This window comes from Scyliorhinus torazame, chromosome 28 (genome assembly GCF_047496885.1).
Source record: "Scyliorhinus torazame isolate Kashiwa2021f chromosome 28, sScyTor2.1, whole genome shotgun sequence".
Classification (NCBI taxonomy): domain Eukaryota; kingdom Metazoa; phylum Chordata; class Chondrichthyes; order Carcharhiniformes; family Scyliorhinidae; genus Scyliorhinus; species Scyliorhinus torazame.
In genome coordinates, this window is record NC_092734.1 from 6717532 (window position 1) to 6744188 (window position 26657).

The 26657-nt window shown below is 46.2% G+C and overlaps 1 protein-coding gene across 1 annotated transcript in view; it reads right to left on the reverse strand.

Moving 5' to 3' along the window:
- The window catches only part of col13a1 (collagen, type XIII, alpha 1), a 140568-nt gene that overhangs the window by 44881 nt on the left and 69030 nt on the right, over window positions 1-26657 (reverse strand). Inside the window, exons 19-23 of the mRNA XM_072491402.1 lie at window positions 20461-20505; window positions 19564-19596; window positions 19414-19449; window positions 11939-11983; window positions 10377-10472 (exon numbers count right to left, since the gene is read on the reverse strand). Of these exons, the coding sequence (XP_072347503.1) occupies window positions 10377-10472; window positions 11939-11983; window positions 19414-19449; window positions 19564-19596; window positions 20461-20505 (255 nt within the window). The remainder of the gene's footprint in view (window positions 1-10376; window positions 10473-11938; window positions 11984-19413; window positions 19450-19563; window positions 19597-20460; window positions 20506-26657) is intronic.

Below are 26657 nucleotides of genomic sequence, written 5' to 3' on the forward strand. Positions count from 1 at the left end.
AATGACGCTGTATTGTCGAAGGGGAGTACAGAATGATGCTGTATTGTCGAAGGGGAGTACAGAATGACGCTGTATTGTCGAAGGGGAGTACAGAATGATGCTGTATTGTCGAAGGGGAGTACAGAATGATGCTGTATTGTCGAAGGAAAGTACAGAATGATGCTGTATTGTCGAAGGGGAGTACAGAATGATGCTGTATTGTCGAAGGGGAGTACAGAATGACGCTGTATTGTCGAAGGGGAGTACAGAATGACACTGTATTGTCGAAGGGGAGTACAGAATGACGCTGTACTGTCAGTGGGGAGTACAGAATGATGCTGTATTGTCGAAGGGGAGTACAGAATGATGCTGTATTGTCGAAGGGGAGTACAGAATGATGCTGTATTGTCGATGGGGAGTACAGAATGACGCTGTATTGTCGAAGGGGAGTACAGAATGATGCTGTATTGTCCAAGGGGAGTACAGAATGATGCTGTATTGTCGAAGGGGAGTACAGAATGATGCTGTATTGTCGAAGGGGAGTACAGAATGATGCTGTATTGTCGAAGGGGAGTACAGAATGATGCTGTATTGTCAGTGGGGAGTACAGAATGATGCTGTATTGTCGAAGGGGAGTACAGAATGACGCTGTATTGTCAGTGGGGAATACAGAATGATGCTGTATTGTCGAAGGGGAGTACAGAATGAGCGCTGTATTGTCGAAGTGGAGTACAGAATGAGGCTGTATTGTCGAAGGGGAGTACAGAATGATGCTGTATTGTCGAAGTGGAGTACAGAATGACGCTGTATTGTCGAAGGTGAGTACAGAATGAGGCTGTATTGTCGAAGGGGAGTACAGAATGACGCTGTATTGTCGAAGGGGAGTACAGAATGATGCTGTATTGTCGAAGGGGAGTACAGAATGATGCTGTATTGTCGAAGGGGAGTACAGAATGATGCTGTATTGTCGAAGGGGAGTACAGAATGACGCTGTATTGTCGAAGGGGAGTACAGAATGTCGCTGTATTGTCGAAGGGGAGTACAGAATGATGCTGTATTGTCGAAGGGGAGTACAGAATGATGCTGTATTGTCGAAGGGGAGTACAGAATGATGCTGTATTGTCGAAGGGGAGTACAGAATGATGCTGTATTGTCGAAGGGGAGTACAGAATGATGCTGTATTGTCGAAGGGGAGTACAGAATGGCGCTGTATTGTCAGTGGGGAATACAGAATGATGCTGTATTGTCGAAGGGGAGTACAGAATGACGCTGTATTGTCGAAGGGGAGTACAGAATGACGCTGTATTGTCGAAGGGGAGTACAGAATGATGCTGTATTGTCGAAGGGGAGTACAGAATGACGCTGTATTGTCGAAGGGGAGTACAGAATGATGCTGTATTGTCGAAGGGGAGTACAGAATGATGCTGTATTGTCGAAGGAAAGTACAGAATGATGCTGTATTGTCGAAGGGGAGTACAGAATGGTGCTGTATTGTCGAAGGGGAGTACAGAATGACGCTGTATTGTCGAAGGGGAGTACAGAATGATGCTGTATTGTCGAAGGGGAGTACAGAATGATGCTGTATTGTCGAAGGGGAGTACAGAATGATGCTGTATTGTCGAAGGGGAGTACAGAATGATGCTGTATTGTCGAAGGGGAGTACAGAATGACGCTGTATTGTCGAAGGGGAGTACAGAATGTCGCTGTATTGTCGAAGGGGAGTACAGAATGATGCTGTATTGTCGAAGGGGAGTACAGAATGATGCTGTATTGTCGAAGGGGAGTACAGAATGATGCTGTATTGTCGAAGGGGAGTACAGAATGATGCTGTATTGTCGAAGGGGAGTACAGAATGATGCTGTATTGTCGAAGGGGAGTACAGAATGACGCTGTATTGTCAGTGGGGAATACAGAATGATGCTGTATTGTTGAAGGGGAGTACAGAATGAGCGCTGTATTGTCGAAGTGGAGTACAGAATGAGGCTGTATTGTCGAAGGGGAGTACAGAATGATGCTGTATTGTCGAAGTGGAGTACAGAATGACGCTGTATTGTCGAAGGTGAGTACAGAATGAGGCTGTATTGTCGAAGGGGAGTACAGAATGACGCTGTATTGTCGAAGGGGAGTACAGAATGATGCTGTATTGTCGAAGGGGAGTACAGAATGATGCTGTATTGTCGAAGGGGAGTACAGAATGATGCTGTATTGTCGAAGGGGAGTACAGAATGATGCTGTATTGTCGAAGGGGAGTACAGAATGTCGCTGTATTGTCGAAGGGGAGTACAGAATGATGCTGTATTGTCGAAGGGGAGTACAGAATGATGCTGTATTGTCGAAGGGGAGTACAGAATGATGCTGTATTGTCGAAGGGGAGTACAGAATGATGCTGTATTGTCGAAGGGGAGTACAGAATGATGCTGTATTGTCGAAGGGGAGTACAGAATGGCGCTGTATTGTCAGTGGGGAATACAGAATGATGCTGTATTGTCGAAGGGGAGTACAGAATGAGCGCTGTATTGTCGAAGGGGAGTACAGAATGAGGCTGTATTGTCGAAGGGGAGTACAGAATGATGCTGTATTGTCGAAGTGGAGTACAGAATGACGCTGTATTGTCGAAGGTGAGTACAGAATGAGGCTGTATTGTCGAAGGGGAGTACAGAATGACGCTGTATTGTCGAAGGGGAGTACAGAATGATGCTGTATTGTCGAAGGGGAGTACAGAATGACGCTGTATTGTCGAAGGGGAGTACAGAATGATGCTGTATTGTCGAAGGGGAGTACAGAATGATGCTGTATTGTCGATGGGGAGTACAGAATGACGCTGTATTGTCGAAGGGGAGTACAGAATGATGCTGTATTGTCCAAGGGGAGTACAGAATGATGCTGTATTGTCGAAGGGGAGTACAGAATGATGCTGTATTGTCGAAGGGGAGTACAGAATGATGCTGTATTGTCGAAGGGGAGTACAGAATGATGCTGTATTGTCAGTGGGGAGTACAGAATGATGCTGTATTGTCGAAGGGGAGTACAGAATGACGCTGTATTGTCAGTGGGGAATACAGAATGATGCTGTATTGTCGAAGGGGAGTACAGAATGAGCGCTGTATTGTCGAAGTGGAGTACAGAATGAGGCTGTATTGTCGAAGGGGAGTACAGAATGATGCTGTATTGTCGAAGTGGAGTACAGAATGACGCTGTATTGTCGAAGGTGAGTACAGAATGAGGCTGTATTGTCGAAGGGGAGTACAGAATGACGCTGTATTGTCGAAGGGGAGTACAGAATGATGCTGTATTGTCGAAGGGGAGTACAGAATGATGCTGTATTGTCGAAGGGGAGTACAGAATGATGCTGTATTGTCGAAGGGGAGTACAGAATGACGCTGTATTGTCGAAGGGGAGTACAGAATGTCGCTGTATTGTCGAAGGGGAGTACAGAATGATGCTGTATTGTCGAAGGGGAGTACAGAATGATGCTGTATTGTCGAAGGGGAGTACAGAATGATGCTGTATTGTCGAAGGGGAGTACAGAATGATGCTGTATTGTCGAAGGGGAGTACAGAATGATGCTGTATTGTCGAAGGGGAGTACAGAATGGCGCTGTATTGTCAGTGGGGAATACAGAATGATGCTGTATTGTCGAAGGGGAGTACAGAATGACGCTGTATTGTCGAAGGGGAGTACAGAATGACGCTGTATTGTCGAAGGGGAGTACAGAATGATGCTGTATTGTCGAAGGGGAGTACAGAATGACGCTGTATTGTCGAAGGGGAGTACAGAATGATGCTGTATTGTCGAAGGGGAGTACAGAATGATGCTGTATTGTCGAAGGAAAGTACAGAATGATGCTGTATTGTCGAAGGGGAGTACAGAATGATGCTGTATTGTCGAAGGGGAGTACAGAATGACGCTGTATTGTCGAAGGGGAGTACAGAATGATGCTGTATTGTCGAAGGGGAGTACAGAATGATGCTGTATTGTCGAAGGGGAGTACAGAATGATGCTGTATTGTCGAAGGGGAGTACAGAATGATGCTGTATTGTCGAAGGGGAGTACAGAATGACGCTGTATTGTCGAAGGGGAGTACAGAATGTCGCTGTATTGTCGAAGGGGAGTACAGAATGATGCTGTATTGTCGAAGGGGAGTACAGAATGATGCTGTATTGTCGAAGGGGAGTACAGAATGATGCTGTATTGTCGAAGGGGAGTACAGAATGATGCTGTATTGTCGAAGGGGAGTACAGAATGATGCTGTATTGTCGAAGGGGAGTACAGAATGACGCTGTATTGTCAGTGGGGAATACAGAATGATGCTGTATTGTTGAAGGGGAGTACAGAATGAGCGCTGTATTGTCGAAGTGGAGTACAGAATGAGGCTGTATTGTCGAAGGGGAGTACAGAATGATGCTGTATTGTCGAAGGGGAGTACAGAATGACGCTGTATTGTCGAAGGGGAGTACAGAATGATGCTGTATTGTCGAAGGGGAGTACAGAATGACGCTGTATTGTCGAAGGGGAGTACAGAATGATGCTGTATTGTCGAAGGGGAGTACAGAATGACGCTGTATTGTCGAAGGGGAGTACAGAATGTCGCTGTATTGTCGAAGGGGAGTACAGAATGATGCTGTATTGTCGAAGGGGAGTACAGAATGATGCTGTATTGTCGAAGGGGAGTACAGAATGATGCTGTATTGTCGAAGGGGAGTACAGAATGATGCTGTATTGTCGAAGGGGAGTACAGAATGATGCTGTATTGTCGAAGGGGAGTACAGAATGGCGCTGTATTGTCAGTGGGGAATACAGAATGATGCTGTATTGTCGAAGGGGAGTACAGAATGAGCGCTGTATTGTCGAAGGGGAGTACAGAATGAGGCTGTATTGTCGAAGGGGAGTACAGAATGATGCTGTATTGTCGAAGTGGAGTACAGAATGACGCTGTATTGTCGAAGGTGAGTACAGAATGAGGCTGTATTGTCGAAGGGGAGTACAGAATGACGCTGTATTGTCGAAGGGGAGTACAGAATGACGCTGTATTGTCGAAGGGGAGTACAGAATGATGCTGTATTGTCGAAGGGGAGTACAGAATGATGCTGTATTGTCGAAGGGGAGTACAGAATGATGCTGTATTGTCGAAGGGGAGTACAGAATGATGCTGTATTGTCGAAGGGGAGTACAGAATGAGCGCTGTATTGTCGAAGGGGAGTACAGAATGACGCTGTATTGTCGAAGGGGAGTACAGAATGACGCTGTATTGTCGAAGGGGAGTACAGAATGATGCGGTATTGTCGAAGGGGAGTACAGAATGACGCTGTATTGTCGAAGGGGAGTACAGAATGATGCTGTATTGTCGAAGGGGAGTACAGAATGATGCTGTATTGTCGAAGGGGAGTACAGAATGATGCTGTATTGTCGAAGGGGAGTACAGAATGAGCGCTGTATTGTCGAAGGGGAGTACAGAATGACGCTGTATTGTCGAAGGGGAGTACAGAATGACGCTGTATTGTCGAAGGGGAGTACAGGATGATGCTGTATTGTCGAAGGGGAGTACAGAATGATGCTGTATTGTCGAAGGGGAGTACAGAATGATGCTGTATTGTCGAAGGGGAGTACAGAATGACGCTGTATTGTCGAAGGGGAGTACAGAATGATGCTGTATTGTCGAAGGGGAGTACAGAATGATGCTGTATTGTCGAAGGGGAGTACAGAGTGTTGCTGTATTGTCGAAGGGGAGTACAGAATGATGCTGTATTGTCGAAGGGGAGTACAGAATGATGCTGTATTGTCGAAGGGGAGTACAGAATGACGCTGTATTGTCGAAGGGGAGTACAGAATGACGCTGTATTGTCGAAGGGGAGTACAGAATGACGCTGTACTGTCAGTGGGGAATACAGAATGATGCTGTATTGTCGAAGGGGAGTACAGAATGATGCTGTATTGTCAGTGGGGAGTACAGAATGATGCTGTATTGTCGAAGGGGAGTACAGAATGATGCTGTAATGTCGAAGGGGAGTACAGAATGATGCTGTATTGTCGAAGGGGAGTACAGAATGATGCTGTATTGTCGAAGGGGAGTACAGAATGATGCTGTATTGTCGAAGGGGAGTACAGAATGATGCTGTATTGTCGAAGTGGAGTACAGAATGATGCTGTATTGTCGAAGGGGAGTACAGAATGATGCTGTATTGTCGAAGGGGAGTACAGAATGACGCTGTATTGTCGAAGGGGAGTACAGAATGAGCGCTGTATTGTCGAAGGGGAGTACAGAATGATGCTGTATTGTCGAAGGGGAGTACAGAATGATGCTGTATTGTCGAAGGGGAGTACAGAATGAGGCTGTATTGTCGAAGGGGAGTACAGACTGATGCTGTATTGTCGAAGGGGAGTACAGAATGATGCTGTATTGTCGAAGGGGAGTACAGAATGATGCTGTATTGTCGAAGAGGAGTACAGAATGAGCGCTGTATTGTCGAAGGGGAGTACAGAATGAGCGCTGTATTGTCGAAGGGGAGTACAGAATGAGCGCTGTATTGTCGAAGGGGAGTACAGAATGATGCTGTATTGTCGAAGAGGAGTACAGAATGACGCTGTATTGTCGAAGGGGAGTACAGAATGATGCTGTATTGTCGAAGGGGAGTACAGAATGATGCTGTATTGTCGAAGGGGAGTACAGACTGAGCGCTGTATTGTCGAAGGGGAGTACAGAATGATGCTGTATTGTCGAAGGGGAGTACAGAATGAGGCTGTATTGTCGAAGGGGAGTACAGAATGATGCTGTATTGTCGAAGGGGAGTACAGAATGATGCTGTATTGTCGAAGGGGAGTACAGAATGATGCTGTATTGTCGAAGGGGAGTACAGAATGACGCTGTATTGTCAGTGGGGAGTACAGAATGATGCTGTATTGTCGAAGGGGAGTACAGAATGATGCTGTATTGTCGAAGGGGAGTACAGAATGATGCTGTATTGTCGAAGGGGAGTACAGAATGATGCTGTATTGTCGAAGGGGAGTACAGAATGACGCTGTATTGTCAGTGGGGAATACAGAATGATGCTGTATTGTCGAAGGGGAGTACAGAATGACGCTGTATTGTCGAAGGGGAGTACAGAATGACGCTGTATTGTCGAAGGGGAGTACAGAATGAGCGCTGTATTGTCGAAGGGGAGTACAGAATGACGCTGTATTGTCGAAGGGGAGTACAGAATGATGCTGTATTGTCGAAGGGGAGTACAGAATGATGCTGTATTGTCGAAGGGGAGTACAGAATGATGCTGTATTGTCGAAGGGGAGTACAGAATGATGCTTTATTGTCGAAGGGGAGTACAGAATGACGCTGTATTGTCGAAGGGGAGTACAGAATGATGCTGTATTGTCGAAGGGGAGTACAGAATGATGCTGTATTGTCGAAGGGGAGTACAGAATGATGCTGTATTGTCGAAGGGGAGTACAGAGTGTTGCTGTATTGTCGAAGGGGAGTACAGAATGATGCTGTATTGTCGAAGGGGAGTACAGAATGACGCTGTATTGTCGAAGGGGAGTACAGAATGACGCTGTATTGTCGAAGGGGAGTACAGAATGACGCTGTACTGTCGAAGGGGAGTACAGAATGACGCTGTATTGTCGAAGGGGAGTACAGAATGATGCTGTATTGTCGAAGGGGAGTACAGAATGATGCTGTATTGTCAGTGGGGAGTACAGAATGATGCTGTATTGTCGAAGGGGAGTACAGAATGAGCGCTGTATTGTCGAAGGGGAATACAGAATGATGCTGTATTGTCGAAGGGGAGTACAGAATGATGCTGTATTGTCGAAGGGGAGTACAGAATGAGCGCTGTATTTTCGAAGGGGAATACAGAATGATGCTGTATTGTCGAAGGGGAGTACAGAATGATGCTGTATTGTCGAAGGGGAGTACAGAATGATGCTGTATTGTCGAAGGGGAGTACAGAATGACGCTGTATTGTCGAAGGGGAGTACAGAATGATGCTGTATTGTCGAAGGGGAGTACAGAATGACGCTGTATTGTCGAAGGGGAGTACAGAATGATGCTGTATTGTCGAAGGGGAGTACAGAATGACGCTGTATTGTCGAAGGGGAGTACAGAATGATGCTGTATTGTCGAAGGGGAGTACAGAATGATGCTGTATTGTCGAAGGGGAGTACAGAATGAGCGCTGTATTGTCGAAGGGGAGTACAGAATGACGCTGTATTGTCGAAGGGGAGTACAGAATGACGCTGTATTGTCGAAGGGGAGTACAGAATGACGCTGTATTGTCGAAGGGGAGTACAGAATGATGCTGTATTGTCGAAGGGGAGTACAGAATGATGCTGTATTGTCGAAGGGGAGTACAGAATGATGCTGTATTGTCGAAGGGGAGTACAGAATGATGCTGTATTGTCGAAGGGGAGTACAGAATGATGCTGTATTGTCGAAGGGGAGTACAGACTGAGCGCTGTATTGTCGAAGGGGAGTACAGAATGACGCTGTATTGTCGAAGGGGAGTACAGAATGATGCTGTATTGTCGAAGGGGAATACAGAATGATGCTGTATTGTCGAAGGGGAGTACAGAATGATGCTGTATTGTCGAAGGGGAGTACAGACTGAGCGCTGTATTGTCGAAGGGGAGTACAGAATGACGCTGTATTGTCGAAGGGGAGTACAGAATGATGCTGTATTGTCGAAGGGGAGTACAGAATGATGCTGTATTGTCGAAGGGGAGTACAGATTGATGCTGTATTGTCGAAGGGGAGTACAGAATGTCGCTGTATTGTCGAAGGGGAGTACAGAATGATGCTGTATTGTCGAAGGGGAGTACAGAATGAGCGCTGTATTGTCGAAGGGGAGTACAGAATGATGCTGTATTGTCGAAGGGGAGTACAGAATGATGCTGTATTGTCGAAGGGGAGTACAGAATGATGCTGTATTGTCGAAGGGGAGTACAGAATGATGCTGTATTGTCGAAGGGGAATACAGAATGATGCTGTATTGTCGAAGGGGAGTACAGAATGATGCTGTATTGTCGAAGGGGAGTACAGAATGATGCTGTATTGTCGAAGGGGAGTACAGACTGTGCGCTGTATTGTCGAAGGGGAGTACAGAATGACGCTGTATTGTCGAAGGGGAGTACAGAATGTCGCTGTATTGTCGAAGGGGAGTACAGAATGATGCTGTATTGTTGAAGGGGAGTACAGAATGATGCTGTATTGTCGAAGGGGAGTACAGAATGATGCTGTATTGTCGAAAGGGAGTACAGAATGATGCTGTATTGTCGATGGGGAGTACAGAATGATGCTGTATTGTCGAAGGGGAGTACAGAATGATGCTGTATTGTCGAAGGGGAGTACAGAATGAGCGCTGTATTGTCGAAGGGGAGTACAGAATGATGCTGTATTGTCGAAGGGGAGTACAGAATGATGCTGTATTGTCGAAGGGGAGTACAGAATGTCGCTGTATTGTCGAAGGGGAGTACAGAATGATGCTGTATTGTCGAAGGGGAGTACAGAATGATGCTGTATTGTCGAAGGGGAGTACAGAATGATGCTGTATTGTCGAAGGGGAGTACAGAATGATGCTGTATTGTCGAAGGGGAGTACAGAATGATGCTGTATTGTCGAAGGGGAGTACAGAATGATGCTGTATTGTCGAAGGGGAGTACAGAATGATGCTGTATTGTCGAAGGGGAGTACAGAATGACGCTGTATTGTCGAAGGGGAGTACAGAATGACGCTGTATTATCGAAGGGGAGTACAGAATGTCGCTGTATTGTCGAAGGGGAGTACAGAATGATGCTGTATTGTCGAAGGCGAGTACAGAATGATGCTGTATTGTCGAAGGGGAGTACAGAATGACGCTGTATTGTCGAAGGGGAGTACAGAATGATGCTGTATTGTCGAAGGGGAGTACAGAATGATGCTGTATTGTCGATGGGGAGTACAGAATGATGCTGTATTGTCGAAGGGGAGTACAGAATGAGTGCTGCACCGTCAGAGCTGTCGATTTAGAGCGGAGACGTTAAGCAGGATCCTGTCTGACTGTCACTTGTAATAAAAGATCCGTTGGCGGAATTTTTGAAGAGGGGATTTTCTCCCTGGTGTTCCTAATAAAAACTATCCCTCAAAAAACATTTTCTTGCACACATGATTCTGTCATTATCTCATTATTGTTTGTGTGAGCTTGTTGAGTGCAAATTAGCTGCCACTTTTCCTAACAGAACGACTATAGTAATTGGTTGTAAAGCACTTTGGGCGACCTGAAGCTGTGAAAGGTGCTTTATAATTGCGTGTTTTTCTCGATTCCTAAAACTGTCAGTAAACAATCGACAGCCATTTCAAACAACCAAATCTTGATAACAACATTTGACCAGAATTATATGTAGTCAGAAATAAACAAAGAAACACCAACCAATGGTCCTGGGGGCCCAGAAGGTCCAGGTAAACCTGGAAGACCCGGTTCACCCTTAATTCCGCCAACAGCCGATCCCGAGTCTCCTCTTTCACCCTATTTAACAAGACCATATTGCTACATAAAACAGTGATAGACAGAGCAGAGTTTTCTTCATGGTCAAACATTGGTTATTAAACTCATAATCAGTAATCTCCTGTCGCAGAGTTAAGGAGACGAGTGCACAGATTATATATATATATATCAATGTTAATAACTCCCAAAATGATTCGCATGCTCCTTCTCCACTCCAATAGTTGTGTTTTTCCCGACTCCAGAAAACACCCTCTATTTTTGGAGATCCTCCTGATGACTCACGTACCACGCAGAGACCCTCCTGCCTGCACCAAATCAGTGATGCCTTTAATTATCAGTCTCATAGAATCACAGAATTTACAGTGCAGAAGGAGGCCATTTGGCCCATCAAGTCTGCACCGGCCCTTGGAAAGAGCACCCTACCCAAACCCACACCCACACCCCATAACCCAGCAAACCCATCCAACCTTTTTGGTCACTAAGGGGCAATTTATCACGGCCAATCCACCTAATCTTCACATTTCTGGGCTGTGGGAGGAAACTGGAGCACCCGGAGGAAACCCACGCAGACACGGGGAGAACGTGCAGACTCCGCACAGACAGTGACCCAAGCCGGGAATCGAACCTGGGACCCTGGAGCTGTGAAGCAACTGTGCTAACCACTGTGCTACCGTGCCCCCCATTGACGCAAAGCAATTACATACTGCATTCGCATAGTGCCTTGAACAAGAGAAAAATCCCCAAGTTGCTCCACAAGAGCACTGTCAAACCTAGAGCCAAAAGATTTGATATTGGGAAAGGTACCTAAAAATATTAGCTATGGAATTATTTTTAAGGATGGTCTTAGAGGCGGTGAGAGACAGAGAGGTTTAGAGAGGGACTACTGGAATTTGGGGCTTAGTTTGCTGAAGGTGTAGCTGGCAATTATGGGATGAAAGCCATGAATGATGGAGAATGGGCCAGGGTTGGAGGGATGCAGATATCTCGGAGGAGAGCGGGGCTGGAGGACAGGAGTGGGGTTGAGGCCATGGTGGGATTTGAACAGAAGATTGACAATTTTATTACATCACTGGCAGGGGGTCGATTAAAGTCAGAAAACGAGATCTCGCAGGTGAGAGTTTCATTTTCCAGCTCTCATGGGATTTTGCGCCCATGTTGTCATTTGAGTGCGTGGTGAACGCGTGTGCAAATTCCCCACCGTCCTGGAGGGGCAGCATGGAGCAAGAAAATAGGTGTTGGTGGGGGGAGGAGGGGAAAACGCAGGTGAAAGGGGATTCAGCAGCCATTGGTGCTGAAGGTATCTATACGGCATGGGGTAGAAATAACCTGTCCCATCCTGCTCCACAAATATAAATCTATCAGCAGCATGTGAACGGATAGTTTATGGCAATATTTTAAATATTTTAAAATGTCAAATGGGCTCCATACCTGTAACTAGAGCAGTTATCTACATGAGGTATTCAATACAAGACAGAGAGCAAACTTACTTTCTGTCCGACTTCACCACCTTTTCCTGGCGTACCACTTTCACCCTGCGCAATATCAAACACACACACATGTTTGCAACTGAGTCATTTTCTATTTTTTTGTGTCTGGCATGCAACATTCCAATTCATGAGAAAGTGACAGTCTTATCGTAAACGAGAAAAACTTTGGTCAGAATTTTACACTCCTCCATCCCCCCCACTGGGTTATGAGGTGGGGCGGGTAATTGCACGAATGGGATTCCCTCCAGGTTCCCACTCGCCCCGACCTAATAGCGATTTTATTCTGCGGCGAGCTTGATCTCGGACGTGAAACTTGCCCTTGGTCCAATTAAGGTGTTAAAGTGGTCACATATGGGCCATTTTCCAGCAGGCTCAAGTTTTCGACTGATTGGCAGCTCCCCAAGGCAGGACTTCCTCCTGGGTGAGGGTTGGAAATCCCACCTTATGCCAATCAAGCCCGTTAGAACATGAAATTGCATCCGGACCAATGGAGGCAGCGGAGAGGTGTTCCCACAGACTCTTCAACCTGTGCTATCCTGAAAGTTCAGACGCTCGAAACTTTTGAAAAAGCAAACAAAAACTAGAAAGGCCACAGGAAACACAGCAAGAATGAATTGTAATATTACCAGTCATTACACTGCAAAACACAGGGTATGGGAGCAGAATCAATGACCATCAAACATGAGGCCTGTACTAACAACCTTAGAGATAGGGGTACAAATCCCACTGTTACAGTTAGGAAATTTAAATTCAGCGAATGAACTAAAAATTAGGAAGCTAATATCAGTAATTATTACCATCATCTTAAAAGACTATCTGATTGGCTCATCTCCCTCACAGACGAATCTACCGAGCCACTCAGTTTAGGACAATCAAGGATGGGTGATAAACATTGGCCCAATGATAGCCATATCCTGTGAATACATTTTTAAAAAACTTATCAGACGCCCTCTCCAATTGATGAGCTGGAACACGAGCAGTACCTTTGCCCACCTTTTTAAAAATAAAAATCTATCAGCTTGCCATTGACTAACTAACATCAAAAATAGATAATTGAACAGTTGCTAATCAGTCACAATGATATTTTGGTAGCGGGTGAATAACGTTCTTCACCCGCTACCAAAACGATAGAACATGCTCAAGTCGTCTGTTTGAAACGCTCCCAGCATGCTCCTCTTCAAACTGCTTTTCTTCAATATTCAGATATATCAATCTCATCTTGAAACCTGGTAACCTCTAGTCTTATAATCATGCTCGCCACTCTCCCGTGAACCCTCTCCAAAGTATTAAGATCCTGTAGGCGACATGCTGCTCAAAACTACACAAGAGTTACACAGGTTAGCACAGCTTATACCAATTTGTAGTCAAATACTGTTGAGACTCGTCCCAATACGGGATTAGCTTTCTTCGTAGCTTGGTGGTTAATGAATAATTACACCCAGTAATTGGGATCAATTAATGGTACATCTTCACAATTGTTGCTGAATTACTCATAAACTTACATTCTTATCTCTTCCAATCAACTTAAAATTCAGCTACTATTTCTCACTCACTTCTACTTGCATCTGGCAACTTTGGTTTGGAATTATGCAAATTTCCCTTATTAATAATATTATGTTGTAAAGAACATCCTCTTTGGTTATTAGTGGGAGTAACACAACCTCCACAACCCTTCATCTGATGAACTATTTTGTCGGTTGTTCTATTAGTCCTGACTGCATTATAAAATACCAACTTTTCAAATACTTCCTGACTGACGGTCGGAATTTTATTTATTAAAACAGTTGACTTCCACAGGCCATTTAAAAATAAAGTTCTCTCTGATTGAGGCTTAAGCATTTGAAAAGACAAATTTGTAACTTTTCACTATTGCGCTGGAAGTGATATTTTTGAGCCTGAGAGGAGTCCAGTGTTGAAAGCAATGCTCTGTGCAAACAAATCTCCTGCAATACTTCCGATCTATTGATGATGATTCACACGTGTCACAGCTAAGCTGACAGCTGCATGTGAGCCAACGGATGTGAACAGTGAACATTTGTCACGTGCAGCTGTGAATCCTGCTTTACAGCTCAACCCTACTGTAATATTCTTTTATGTCAATATATGCATCATATTAATATATTATATTCCCATTTTTTATACGTTAACGGGAAGTGGGCATCGCAGGCTGTGCCAGCATTTATTGCCCATCCCTAATTGCCCTTGAGGGGGAAGTTAAGAGTCAACCACATTGCTGTGGGTCTGGAGTCACATGTAGGCCAGACCAGGTAAGGACGGCAGATTTCCTTCCCTGAAGGACATTAGTGAACCAGGTGGGTTTTCACAACAATTGACAATGGTTTCGTGGTCATCATTAATTCCAGATGTGTACTGAATCCAAGTTTCACCATCTGCAGTGGTGGGATTTGAAGCCCGGTCCGCAGAGCCAGGTTTCTGGCTCTCTGGTTTACCAGTCCAGTGACAATACCACTACGCAACCACCTCCCCAGCTTTGACAAAGAGTCATTGGACTCGAAACATTAACTCTTCTCTCTCCCTACAGATGCTGCCAGACTTGCTGAGATTTTCCAGCATTTCCTCTTTCGTTTCAGAGTCCAGCATCCGCAGTAATTTGCTTTGACCTCCCCAGTATTAATATATTATGATATTATAAAGTTATTGACAATAACCACAATCAATAATTCCAAACATGAAGGCACACACAATCATCTTCATAGCATTTTCCCACTCCAGGCCCATTCCTCACAGCGAGGGAGCACACACGTTACACTGAAAGACAATTCTTTTTTAAAAAATGAACCTAATCAGAGATATGTCGAATACCATTAAGTTGTATTGCTTCTCGGCCTCTTGGTTGGGATCAAGCATCAGATCGAGCCCAAGATCAGGTGCGATGCCTTTTCTTGTCAGCTTAGATCATGTGTGTCTTTCTTGTGGAGACCATGAATTGGGTTCAATTTGAATTTGAATTGGTTTTTGGAGCACGCAATGAGGTGGATTAAGGGTTTGCCCCGTCCACTCTGCACATTGGCTTTGTAATTTTAACGATAAAACGGGATAAAACATTTTTTTAAAAGCCCATCAGTTTGTGACTATGATACCCGAATATGGTAAATCAGAGTTGCATGCACTTAACTAAGACATGTTATGAAGGGACTTTAACTGTGGTAGAACTAATACTTCAGCAATAATTGAATACATTCTAAAACTTCCAAATTGCAAAGTTCACTGCCAGAATTCAATTGCAGATGCAACACACACAATAGTTCCTTAGCTACAGGTTCACCTGACTCTTAGTCTATATTCAAAGTGGAAATTATAATTATAACAAGTCATTTATGCTAAAATCTATGAAGCAAAATGTATAGATCCGAGAGTCCATATGGAAATGATACAATATTACACATCAGTCACAGCGTAGAAACATCATTCAACCAAACTGATCCATGCTGGTATTGATGATCCACTCCCGCATTCTCAACCTCGTCGGGGGTAGACACTGGATTGTCGGGGTACACACTGGATGGTCAGGGGTAGACACTGGATTGTCGGGGTAGACAGGCCACCCCTCCTTTTTATGGCACTGGCTGCCATATTCTGGTTAAATGTTCACTAATACACTGAAAAGCTGGGATGTTTAAACAGCTTTTGGGTGTGTGTTAGTGTACGAATGTCTGAGCGAATGTGAAGGTGGGCAAGGGGATAGGGTAGCAGGTGGGTCAGGGAGGCAGTCGGGTGATAAGGTTGGGTTGGGGGGAGTCAGGCGGTGTGGTCTGGTCGGGATGGGGGGGGCGGTCGTATGGTCAGGTCAGTGCGGGGTGTTGGTGGCAGTCCGGTGATTAGGTTGGGTCAGGGGGAGTGAGGTGCTGAGTTGGGTCGCGGGGGTCAGGCAGGGAGATTGTGTTGAGCGGTTGGGTCGGGGGAGGGGGGATTATGATGTGAGGAATGTGACAGTCGGATCTATTTTCCTTTACAGTTCCAAGAGTTTACATTGATGTGAGATGAAGCTGTCAGTTCTGACACTGACTGCATCATCTCATTATATCTATCTGTTTTAAATTTTTAATGATTTATCAGGGATTCTGCAAAAAAAACTCTTACAGCTCATTATGTAGAGCAGTGCTGACTATAAAACTTATTAAATTATGAATGTGATACAACATGAGAGGCTTTGGAATTCAAACATCATCAGCTGTTCAAATACCGTTGCCTTAAATGTCGAGGGGATTGGTTTGATTGCTTCGCTCCAAGATCTCAATATCAGGAGCCAGAACCAGGGGTCACAGTCTGACGATACAGGGTAGACCATTCAGCACCGAGATGAGGAGAACTTTCTTCACCCAGAGAGTGGTCGGCCTGTGGAATCCATCACCACAGAAAGTAGTTGTGGCCGAAACATCAAGAAAGATTTCGATATAGCTCATGGGGCTATTGGGATCAGGCTGTTGAGTTGGATGATCTGCGGTGGTCATAATGATGGTGGAGCAGACTCGAAGGGCCGAATGGCCTCCTCCTGCTCCTATTTTCTATGGGCACGATCCAATGGCCACGCTGCGCCAGAAAAGCAGCTTGCCGCGGCCCAGTAAAGCCGGGAGTCCCCGCTCCCAGGATCTACGCAGCGCCTCGCGAGAGTCAATGCAATCACAAGACGTTGCAATGTTGCGTTGCGATCACTTTTTGGAAAATCTGCATATTGGAGCGAGGCAGTTAGTCTCACTGTAATGTGCAGATTCCCGAGGTACCTGAGGCTTTGGGATTCAACCTCGTGGCCAGAGACCTTGGGTGAGCGCCGTTCAGCACTGGGCCCCACAAATGGCGACCAGATGGAACGGCACTCGTGGGGATCTCCAAGGGGGTCGGTGTCCCCCAGCTGTATGCCCTTTGGGCAGGGTGCTGCCCCAGCACCGCTGGTGCCACCTGCTGGCAGCGCCACCTTGCTGTGTAAAATTAAAAGCTTTTTCTCAGTTCTCTCTGGTTTACCTCTGCCGTTTAAAGTTTGTATAATAGCCTCGGCCAAGGCTTCAATCTCCAAAGCACAATACCGAGTAACAGACCACAACAAGGACAATGCTGACATTTGGGGCTGCAAGCTTGCATGCATGATTGTCAAAGTGTAAAAGCAGGCATTACATAAGTCAGGGTTTGGAGAGAAGGAGTTGGCAGGTGGCAGGGGACGGGCAGGGAGATTAGGGATGGACCGGGAGATTAGGGATGGACCGGGAGATTAGGGACGGGCAGGGAGATTAGGGACGGACAGGGAGATTAGGGACGGACAGGGAGATTAGGGACGGACAGGGAGATTAGGGACGGACAGGGAGATTAGGGACGGACAGGGAGATTAGGGACGGACAGGGAGATTAGGGACGGACAGGGAGATTAGGGACGGGCAGGGAGATTAGGGACGGGCAGGGAGATTAGGGACGGGCAGGGAGATTAGGGACGGACAGGGAGATTAGGGACGGACAGGGAGATTAGGGACGGACAGGGAGATTAGGGACGGACAGGGAGATTAGGGACGGACAGGGAGGTTAGGGACGGACAGGGAGGTTAGGGACGGACAGGGAGGTTAGGGACGGACAGGGAGGTTAGGGACGGACAGGGAGGTTAGGGACGGACAGGGAGGTTAGGGACGGACAGGGAGATTAGGGACGGACAGGGAGATTAGGGACGGACAGGGAGATTAGGGACGGACAGGGAGATTAGGGACGGACAGGGAGGTTAGGGACGGACACGGAGATTAGGGACGGACAGGGAGATTAGGGACGGGCAGGGAGATTAGGGACGGGCAGGGAGATTAGGGACGGGCAGGGAGATTAGGGATGGACAGGGAGATTAGGGACGGGCAGGGAGATTAGGGATGGACAGGGAGATTAGGGACGGGCAGGGAGATTAGGGATGGGCAGGGAGATTAGGGATGGGCAGGGAGATTAGGGACGGACAGGGAGATCAGGGATGGACAGGGAGATTAGGGACGGACAGGGAGATTAGGGATGGACAGGGAGATTAGGGATGGACAGGGAGATTAGGGACGGGCAGGGAGATTAGGGACGGGCAGGGAGATTAGGGACGGGCAGGGAGATTAGGGATGGAGAGGGAGATTAGGGACGGACAGGGAGATTAGGGACGGACAGGGAGGTTAGGGACGGACAGGGAGATTAGGGATGGACAGGGAGGTTAGGGACGGACAGGGAGATTAGGGACGGACAGGGAGATTAGGGACGGACAGGGAGATTAGGGACGGACAGGGAGATTAGGGACGGACAGGGAGATTAGGGACGGACAGGGAGATTAGGGACGGACAGGGAGGTTAGGGACGGACAGGGAGATTAGGGATGGACAGGGAGATTAGGGACGGACAGGGAGATTAGGGATGGACAGGGAGATTAGGGACGGACAGGGAGATTAGGGATGGGCAGGGAGATTAGGGACGGACAGGGAGATTAGGGACGGACAGGGAGATTAGGGACGGGCAGGGAGATTAGGGACGGGCAGGGAGATTAGGGACGGACAGGGAGATTAGGGACGGACAGGGAGATTAGGGACGGGCAGGGAGATTAGGGATGGACAGGGGGATTAGGGATGGACCGGGAGATTAGGGACGGACAGGGAGATTAGGGACGGACAGGGAGATTAGGGACGGACAGGGAGATTAGGGATGGACAGGGAGATTAGGGACGGACAGGGAGATTAGGGACGGGCAGGGAGATTAGGGACGGACAGGGAGATTAGGGACGGACAGGGAGATTAGGGACGGACAGGGAGGTTAGGGACGGGCAGGGAGATTAGGGACGGACAGGGAGATTAGGGACGGGCAGGGAGATTAGGGATGGACAGGGAGATTAGGGACGGACAGGGAGATTAGGGACGGACAGGGAGATTAGGGACGGACAGGGAGATTAGGGACGGACAGGGAGATTAGGGACGGACAGGGAGATTTGGGCCGGACAGGGAGATTAGGGACGGACAGGGAGATTAGGGATGGACAGGGAGATTAGGGACGGACAGGGAGGTTAGGGACGGACAGGGAGATTAGGGACGGACAGGGAGATTAGGGACGGACAGGGAGATTAGGGATGGACAGTGCGATTAGGGACGGACAGGGAGATTAGGGATGGGCAGGGAGATTAGGGATGGACAGTGCGATTAGGAACGGACAGGGAGATTAGGGATGGACAGGGAGATTAGGGATGGACAGGAAGATTAGGGACGGTCAGGGAGATTAGGGACGGCCAGGGAGATTAGGGACGGACAGGGGCAGGTGGGATGGTGGAGTGGAAGTGAAGGAAAAAGCAGAATGTAAAAAGTAAAAGATTAATTTTTATCTGACCTAATAGAAAACATTCAGGAAATGCTGGCTCAAACTGGTGATACTGGTCACCCTGATGTTACTGCGTTGTTAGGCGGTGACTCAAGTGCACAAAGAACAGACTAATATTAAATAAACGATAAACCTATGAACTGAGTTGGAGCGCTACCTTTTGTCCAGTTAGTCCAGTCTGTCCCGCCTCGCCCTGTGATCAGCGGGAAGCAGGAGCAGAAAATAGATCAGCAAAGAATAGAGTCAAAGATGCAAATTAAACGCGAAGAATAATCCGGTTCAATGAATGTGCTGCACCGTGACTAACCTTTAACCCAGGAAGGGTTGAAGTAAGTGAGCCCTATCGATTGAAGATTGGAAACAGCACGGGTCAGAAATCAGCACCAAGTATATGGACGTACAGAAGAGAAGAAGAGGAGTTATAGAAACATTAAAAAATAATTCTGTGACACGCATTAATAAATTAGTCAGGAGTACCCAAAATCCTTAACCTCCATCCAGCAAAACAGGGTAGGGAGAAGAGGTGGGGCTTGGAACACAAATCAAGTCTGCACCGACCCCCCCCCCCGCAAATGCACTGTAATGTTGAGGGCAGTAATGAAAGTGGGAGATGGAGACCATTCTCTGCTGCCGTGTAATTCTCCACAAAATTAATCGTCTTGTTTTGCATTTAGAACCAGCTTCACTGACTAATTTCATTTTTAAACATATTTCATTATCTATCTGTGTAAGTCAGATCTTAAGTGTTTGAAATGAAGTGCACAACATTTGAAGATATGTCACGTTAATGGAACCCACAAGAATGATTTTCAATCATCATCTCACACACAAAACCTGGTGAAAAGACAGGAGAGGCAGCAGATTGGCTGCCTGGAACTAGAAATATGATTGGATTGATGTTTTGATTCGCTGGGATCATGCCTTAGTTAGTCTGGCCGGATTTTGGCAAATTCTCTCTCTAGCACCTCAAGGAACATCTTAAACACTGCAATGTTTTAATATTGACTTATAAATACTCCAAACTTTTAGGAAAAGATTGAAGCAATAAAGTAGTAGTCTGCTTGTAACTGTTTTAAAATATTAATAGGCCTTTATGTTGGATTAACACAGCAAAATGTGCTTTTACTTTGAAATGTTTTCAATTTACGTCACTTCATTCGTGAGCGCACAAGTTATGGGAGGGAAATCCGACAGTGCGGGATACCTTTATTCCTGGTTTTCCTGGCATACCAGGTCTTCCTATCTCCCCCTGAAAAAACGGGAAAACAGAGACATGTTTCAAAGTAATTGGAATAAATTGTAACGAAATAGTGAATGGGGTGGGAATGAGAAGAGACAAGGGAACAGGGAAGGGAGAACAATAGGAAAGACCATTTTAGCTGGATACATGCGCTGTAAATACAGGTCTAATTCCATATCAACCAGCTGATAATGAATCTTCAGTGATGGTGTTAGCTTAGATAGTTTCCAATCATATATGTGAACCATGTGAAATGACAATTTCTCTCTCTCAACGGTTAATGTATTTAACCAGTTACAATGCCAACGTTTTGGACATCAGGTAGACTCGAAGGATAAAATCAGTTCAGGTCACAGTGACACGAAGACTACTTTGGTCCTCTCTATTGTTTGTAGAACTGTTCCGAGTCACAGTAGCTGCCCTGTGACTGAACCTCTCACTGGGTGTGAAGTACCTAGCGCCGATGCCATGAGGATGTGTCAAGATGCAATAAATTTAAACGCAATTTCTTTCCTTTCTCTTTCGCAGATTAATGGGTGCTTGCTGTTAACACTTGCAATGAAGTTACTGTGAAAATCCCCTCGTCTCCACATTCTGGCGCCTGTTCGGGTACACAGAGGGAGAATTCAGAATGTCCAATTCACCTAACAGCACGTCTTTCGGGACTTGTGGGAGGAAACCGGAGCGCCCGGAGGAAACCCACGCAGACACAGGGAGAACGTGCAGACTCCGCACAGACAGTGACCCAGCGGGGAATCGAACCTGGGACCCTGGCGCTGTGAGGCAACAGTGCTAACCACTGTGGTACCGTGCCGGCAGGCTGCTGATTTCAGTGCCTGATTGATTGCACCGCACCCCCCCCCCCCCCCCCCACCCCCCCCCCCCCCCCCCCCCCCGGGCCGCCCAATATTGTGGGGGAGGGAGCACCGCACCCCCCCCCCCCCTCCCCCCCACCCCCCACCCCCACCCCGGCCACCCAATATTGTGGGGGAGGGAGCTTGGGAAGGGAAGTGGGAAGATGGTGGACAGGGCACCTAACCCAATTTACACGACCCGCACGGTTTCGTGCCTGCCAGGGCCATGTAAAATGCAGCCCACCTTTTCCATTGTTGCCCTTTCAGTAGGATTTCTTTAGTTTTATTTCAGTGAGAAGATCAATCAATTAGTCTTTTAAGAAAACGTGACCAATGGATGATGACATGATTTTGCACCCTACTGCCCCCATTTCTTTCTCTAAACTTCCCTCTGTCCAGAAGGCAATTATGCATCATGGACAAGGTGCCATGACACCGACCATCATCTGCTGCCTTATTCAAACGGCTGTGATCGCTTTGCGAGCCTCGTCAGTGAAGAATGGCAGAGATATTCCATGTGTCTGAGGCACTTTCCAGCATGGCTGATTGGGCAGCAAACAGGGACCAGGAACCTGCGGGTGGGGACACCCAGTCAAACGGCTACTGCTGCTCTCAAGTCCAGTTAATGGCACAGACTGGGGATGGAACCCAGGAATGTCATGGGCTGTATGGTTCCACTAATGACCACCAACAACAGCAGAATAAATGCTGTACCTTGACAGCTTGTGTTTCCCCAAAACCTCCACGTTTGTGGGGAACAGCATCCATTTCATAAGCAAATGGGGAAGTTTACATCTAATAAATCATTCAATATCAAAACGCAGACACACTCACTTTCGAACGCTGTCATGCTTTCTAAAAATCATTTTGATTACAAACATGCATCTCACTGGCAGTGAAAAACTGGAACTTTAATCTCCAGCTTACTGTTGCTCATCATTTATCAAGATTAAAATGCTACTTCAAACAAACTATTGCAAGTTCCGGTTCTTAAAATAGAAGAATAATGACTTAGTCATTGCATGTATAAATATTTTATAGAGCAGTACTGAGCTGGGCCATGTGAGAAGCGAACAATATATTCCTAATGCCAGCTTTTTTAGCCTTAAATAATTATCTTGCTGATGATAAAACCATTATGGCAGGGTTATAACTTTCTGAATACTAGACTGTATTATAGTCAACTTGTTAATTAACATCATCTTTCTATAGTTAGAAACCTCTAGAGATAACAGCTAACAGATTTGTTGGAATATTATCCACTTCCAAACATGTGTAAAATACATCAGCTTAAAATTCTTTCATCAAGATTTAGAATGGAAAAAGAAACACATCGGAGTTTTTCTAACCCGAAGGGCGTTAATGATTATTTTAGTTTGCAATGTTCAGAGGTTAACGCTATTTCTGTGAATGCTATAGAATTGGAAAAAGAGCTGTGACTGTACAAAGGACGAGGACCATGCTTTTTGTGAAGTTGCACAATTTCATGGAAATGGGTCTAGTTCCCGAACCTGATCCCATAATGCACTGGATTTTCAAAGCTGCAGCCAATTAAAGGTCAGGGAGAGGGCTCGCCACCCAATCAGCAGCTGAAGGGTGAACGTAGCAACATAAGAAATGAGAGTAGGAGTAGGCCTCGTGGCCCATTGAGCCTGCTCCACCATTCAATATGATTATACTGACTGATCTTTGGCTTCAACTAGAAAAGATTTACTAGGATGTTACCGGGACTTGATGGTTTGAGTTATAAGGAGAGGCTGGATAGACTGGGACTTTTTTCCCTGGAGCGTAGGAGGCTTAGGGGTGAGCTTATAGAGGTCTATAAAATAATGAGGGGCATAGATAAGGTAGATAGTCAACATCTTTTCCCAAAGGTAGGGGAGTCTAAAACTAGAGGGCACAGGTTTAATTTACTCGGCCTTTTATTATAGGACAACCCGCTCATTCCAGGGACCAATCTAGTGAAGATTCACTGTACTGCTTCCTATGCAAGCATATCCTTCCTTAAATATGGAGTTCAATATACCGGCCGCATCCCGCCGGAATCGGGATGGGACACAGCCGATAAGATCCGACCGCTTCCAGGATTCCCAATGATCGTTACACCTCGCGAGATCTTGAGATGTCGCGGCCTGGATCCCACCCCCAGGCTCACATCGTTAAAAGAGTTTAAAAGCTCAGTTAGCTATACTGCCGCCAGATCTAATCGGCATCTATCGGCTTCTCAAAGGGGGACCAGGCGGAATGGCACTTGGGGGTGGGGGGGGACGGGGGTCTCCCTAGCGATCAGAGGGCCTCGTGTAGTCGGCCCCGGCCATGCTGGCACCCTGGCAGTGCCACCTGGGTGTCACCACTCGCGGAGCTCCTCAGTGCAGGAAATGACGCTGAAGTAAGGCCCCGGGGCCGTTCCCCGCTGGGGCCCGGAAACAACACAGTGTATCGGTCGATAGCGGGAACGTTCCCGGCACTTTACCCCACTAATCCCACTCAGAACAGACTATTTTTCTTTAGTTAAATCGCACCCATGGTGTCCAAACGTAGGGTTATGCTCTCACCAAAGTCTTGTACAATTGTAGCAAGATTTCCTATTCTTGCACTCCAATACCCTTGCTACAAAGTACAAGGTATCACTTCCTATTTGTTTGCTGCATCTGCTTGCTAACTTTCCATGTTCTTGTTCGAGTACACACAAGTCTCTCTGAACCTTTTGAGAAAATATTCTGGTTTTCTGACCATACGGCCAAATTGAATAACTTCACCGTTCCTCACATTCCACTCTGTCACCTTGCTGCCCACTCACTTAACCCCGTCTATATCTCTTTGCAGCTCCTAATTGAATGCCTTTTGGAAATTCAAGATTGCTACTTCTACTGGTTCCCCTGTTCTGATGAACGATCACAGACCTAAGGCACTGTCACTTTTCCTCTCCCCACAGATGGTGCCAGACCTGCTGAGTGTTTCCAGCCTGGTCTGTTTCAGTTACAGATTTCCAGCATCCGCAGTATATTGCTCTTGTATTCGGAATGCCCTGCAGCTGCTTCATGTGGAACAAAGCCGAGAATACAACAGCTAGAATGAATGTGAAGAGTTTTCTCTCACCATGTGCATTTCCATTTAAGCTGCTGGTGGGAGGGGGGGCCGGGGGGGATGTTTCATCTGGATGGTTCACACGGAGGAGTTTTTACAGCGCAGACCCATATTCAAATATTTGCTGTGGTTCTTAGCCACTGTTACATATGGTACATACATCTTGAGGTTTTGTATACTTTTGGCCATTTTGTTTGTATAGCCGCAAGAAAAACAAAAACAGATTTAAATACATTAAGATTTGAATAACCCGGCTTGTAGCAATAAGGGGCTGTGAGGGTTTATGCACTTTTGGAAGGCAACTTGCTCACTGCTGTTGGCATCATTTCATCCCCCAAATGGAGAATGGGACTGTACTTCCAACTAACCCTGCCATCTTTCATTACCATTAACCCACATGTATAAATCAAATCCCATACTTTTGAGCCTGGAGAATGTTTACATAAACTTTCCAAGCTGAAGGCAACGAAAATGATAATTCTGGGACTTGACATCCCAAGCTTCTGGCTGGGCGTCATTGCGAATTGTTAAGACCACCAGCATTGAATAATATTGTTGCCAATGTAATTAGTTTGAGATGTTTTGACCAAAGGTTTGGGATTTGCACTGTTCTCTGCTTCAACTATTTTACATGGTTGAACAGTGGCAGATTTTAAGCTGCGTTATAGCTGAGGTTCTGTGATGTAAAATGGGCAGTCATTCAACGCACCAGAACAAGACGGTCCCCAAAGGCTTAGCATTATTATTTTAAACGGTGCAATTCCATGTTCTGTCAGATTATTTTTCTGATCACGGAATCTTTTGGCTCCGATTATCAGAAATTTGGCAGAATTGAAACTCGATGAAAAGCTGGCTTCTGACTTTTGTATAATCAAATCTGCTGGACATGTTTCACTCTGAAAATGCAAAGCACCTCATTGGTAACAATTATCTCTCAAATAGAGGAAAGGTATGATTCCGGTAGATACCAATTATTATATTAACGATGACAAAGCTTTCTGGACAGTTCCTCCATGGGAAATAATGAGAATTATGTCATTTAACGACAAAAGAAGCGAAAAACAGAAATATGCATAAAGTCATTCGAAGGATCTTGATGAGGTAATGTTAAAGAGATCACCAACTTGTGTAACTAGAGCACGTTTAACAGAGAAAAACATTCCAAAGCACTTCATGGGGGAACAGACGCTGAGTCAAAGGAGAGATTAGCTAGGGCAGCCATAAGCTTGTCTAAAGATGCTGGTTTTAAAGGAGATTTTAATGTAGGTAGAGAGGCAGAGGAGTCTGGATTGGAAATTCAAGAGTGTTGTGTCTAGGTAGCTGAAGGCCGAACTGCAGATGGAGGTTTGGTTTTTGCACCAACAAACCAACTCAAATTCGAGAGGGACCAGCAGAGGGCACTCTCAGAACATAACCACCGAGGGCCAAACTTCAAAAAGCGATGCGAGGTGAAGTTAATCATTAAAATGTACGGCAACACCAGACAGGTTATACAATTCAAGCACCAAGTCCCGTTGTTTACGGATAACTGGGAGCTCCATTTCAGCTTTCAAATTCTAATCTTATGGCGCATCCTTAGGGTTCCATTTGTCTCTAATGTAGCAAAAATAAAATATCTCCGACCAATGTCCAGCCAGGTTTCTCTGTTGCGGTGCGTGAGACTACTCAGTCACCTGAGCACAAAGAGAAATCTGGGGCGGAAGATTACACGCACCATTTAAATTAACATCCCAAAAATACGGAGTGCTGCCTTACGGACATGAACCTCTGCTTGATTTTCAGTGATGAAGTGTGCCCAGGTGACCCAGTACATACACCGGGATGGGAGGATGCACAGTTTATCCAGCCCCCCTGCTCTGCAGGTCATACCGTTAGATTAATTCACTCACGAAAACAGCCAATTATTTACCCTCACTACTGTTAGACCCAGAATAAGAGAGATTTTAACCAGGCCTCTTCCAATAAACTCAGATTGATGGATTTATTAGCAAAAAAACTTTTTAAAACAGGTTGCAAGAACTGGTTTGCACAATTTGTAATCTGGAAGTGTAACTATTGGCACGGGGGCACAGTGGTTAGCACTGCCACCTCACTGCTCCAGGGAGCCGGGTTCAATTCCGGCCTTGGGGGAACCGTCTGGGTGGGGTTTGCACGTTCTCCCCGTGTCTGCGTGGGTTTTCTCCGGGTGCTCCGGTTTCCTCCCACAGTCCAAAGATGTTC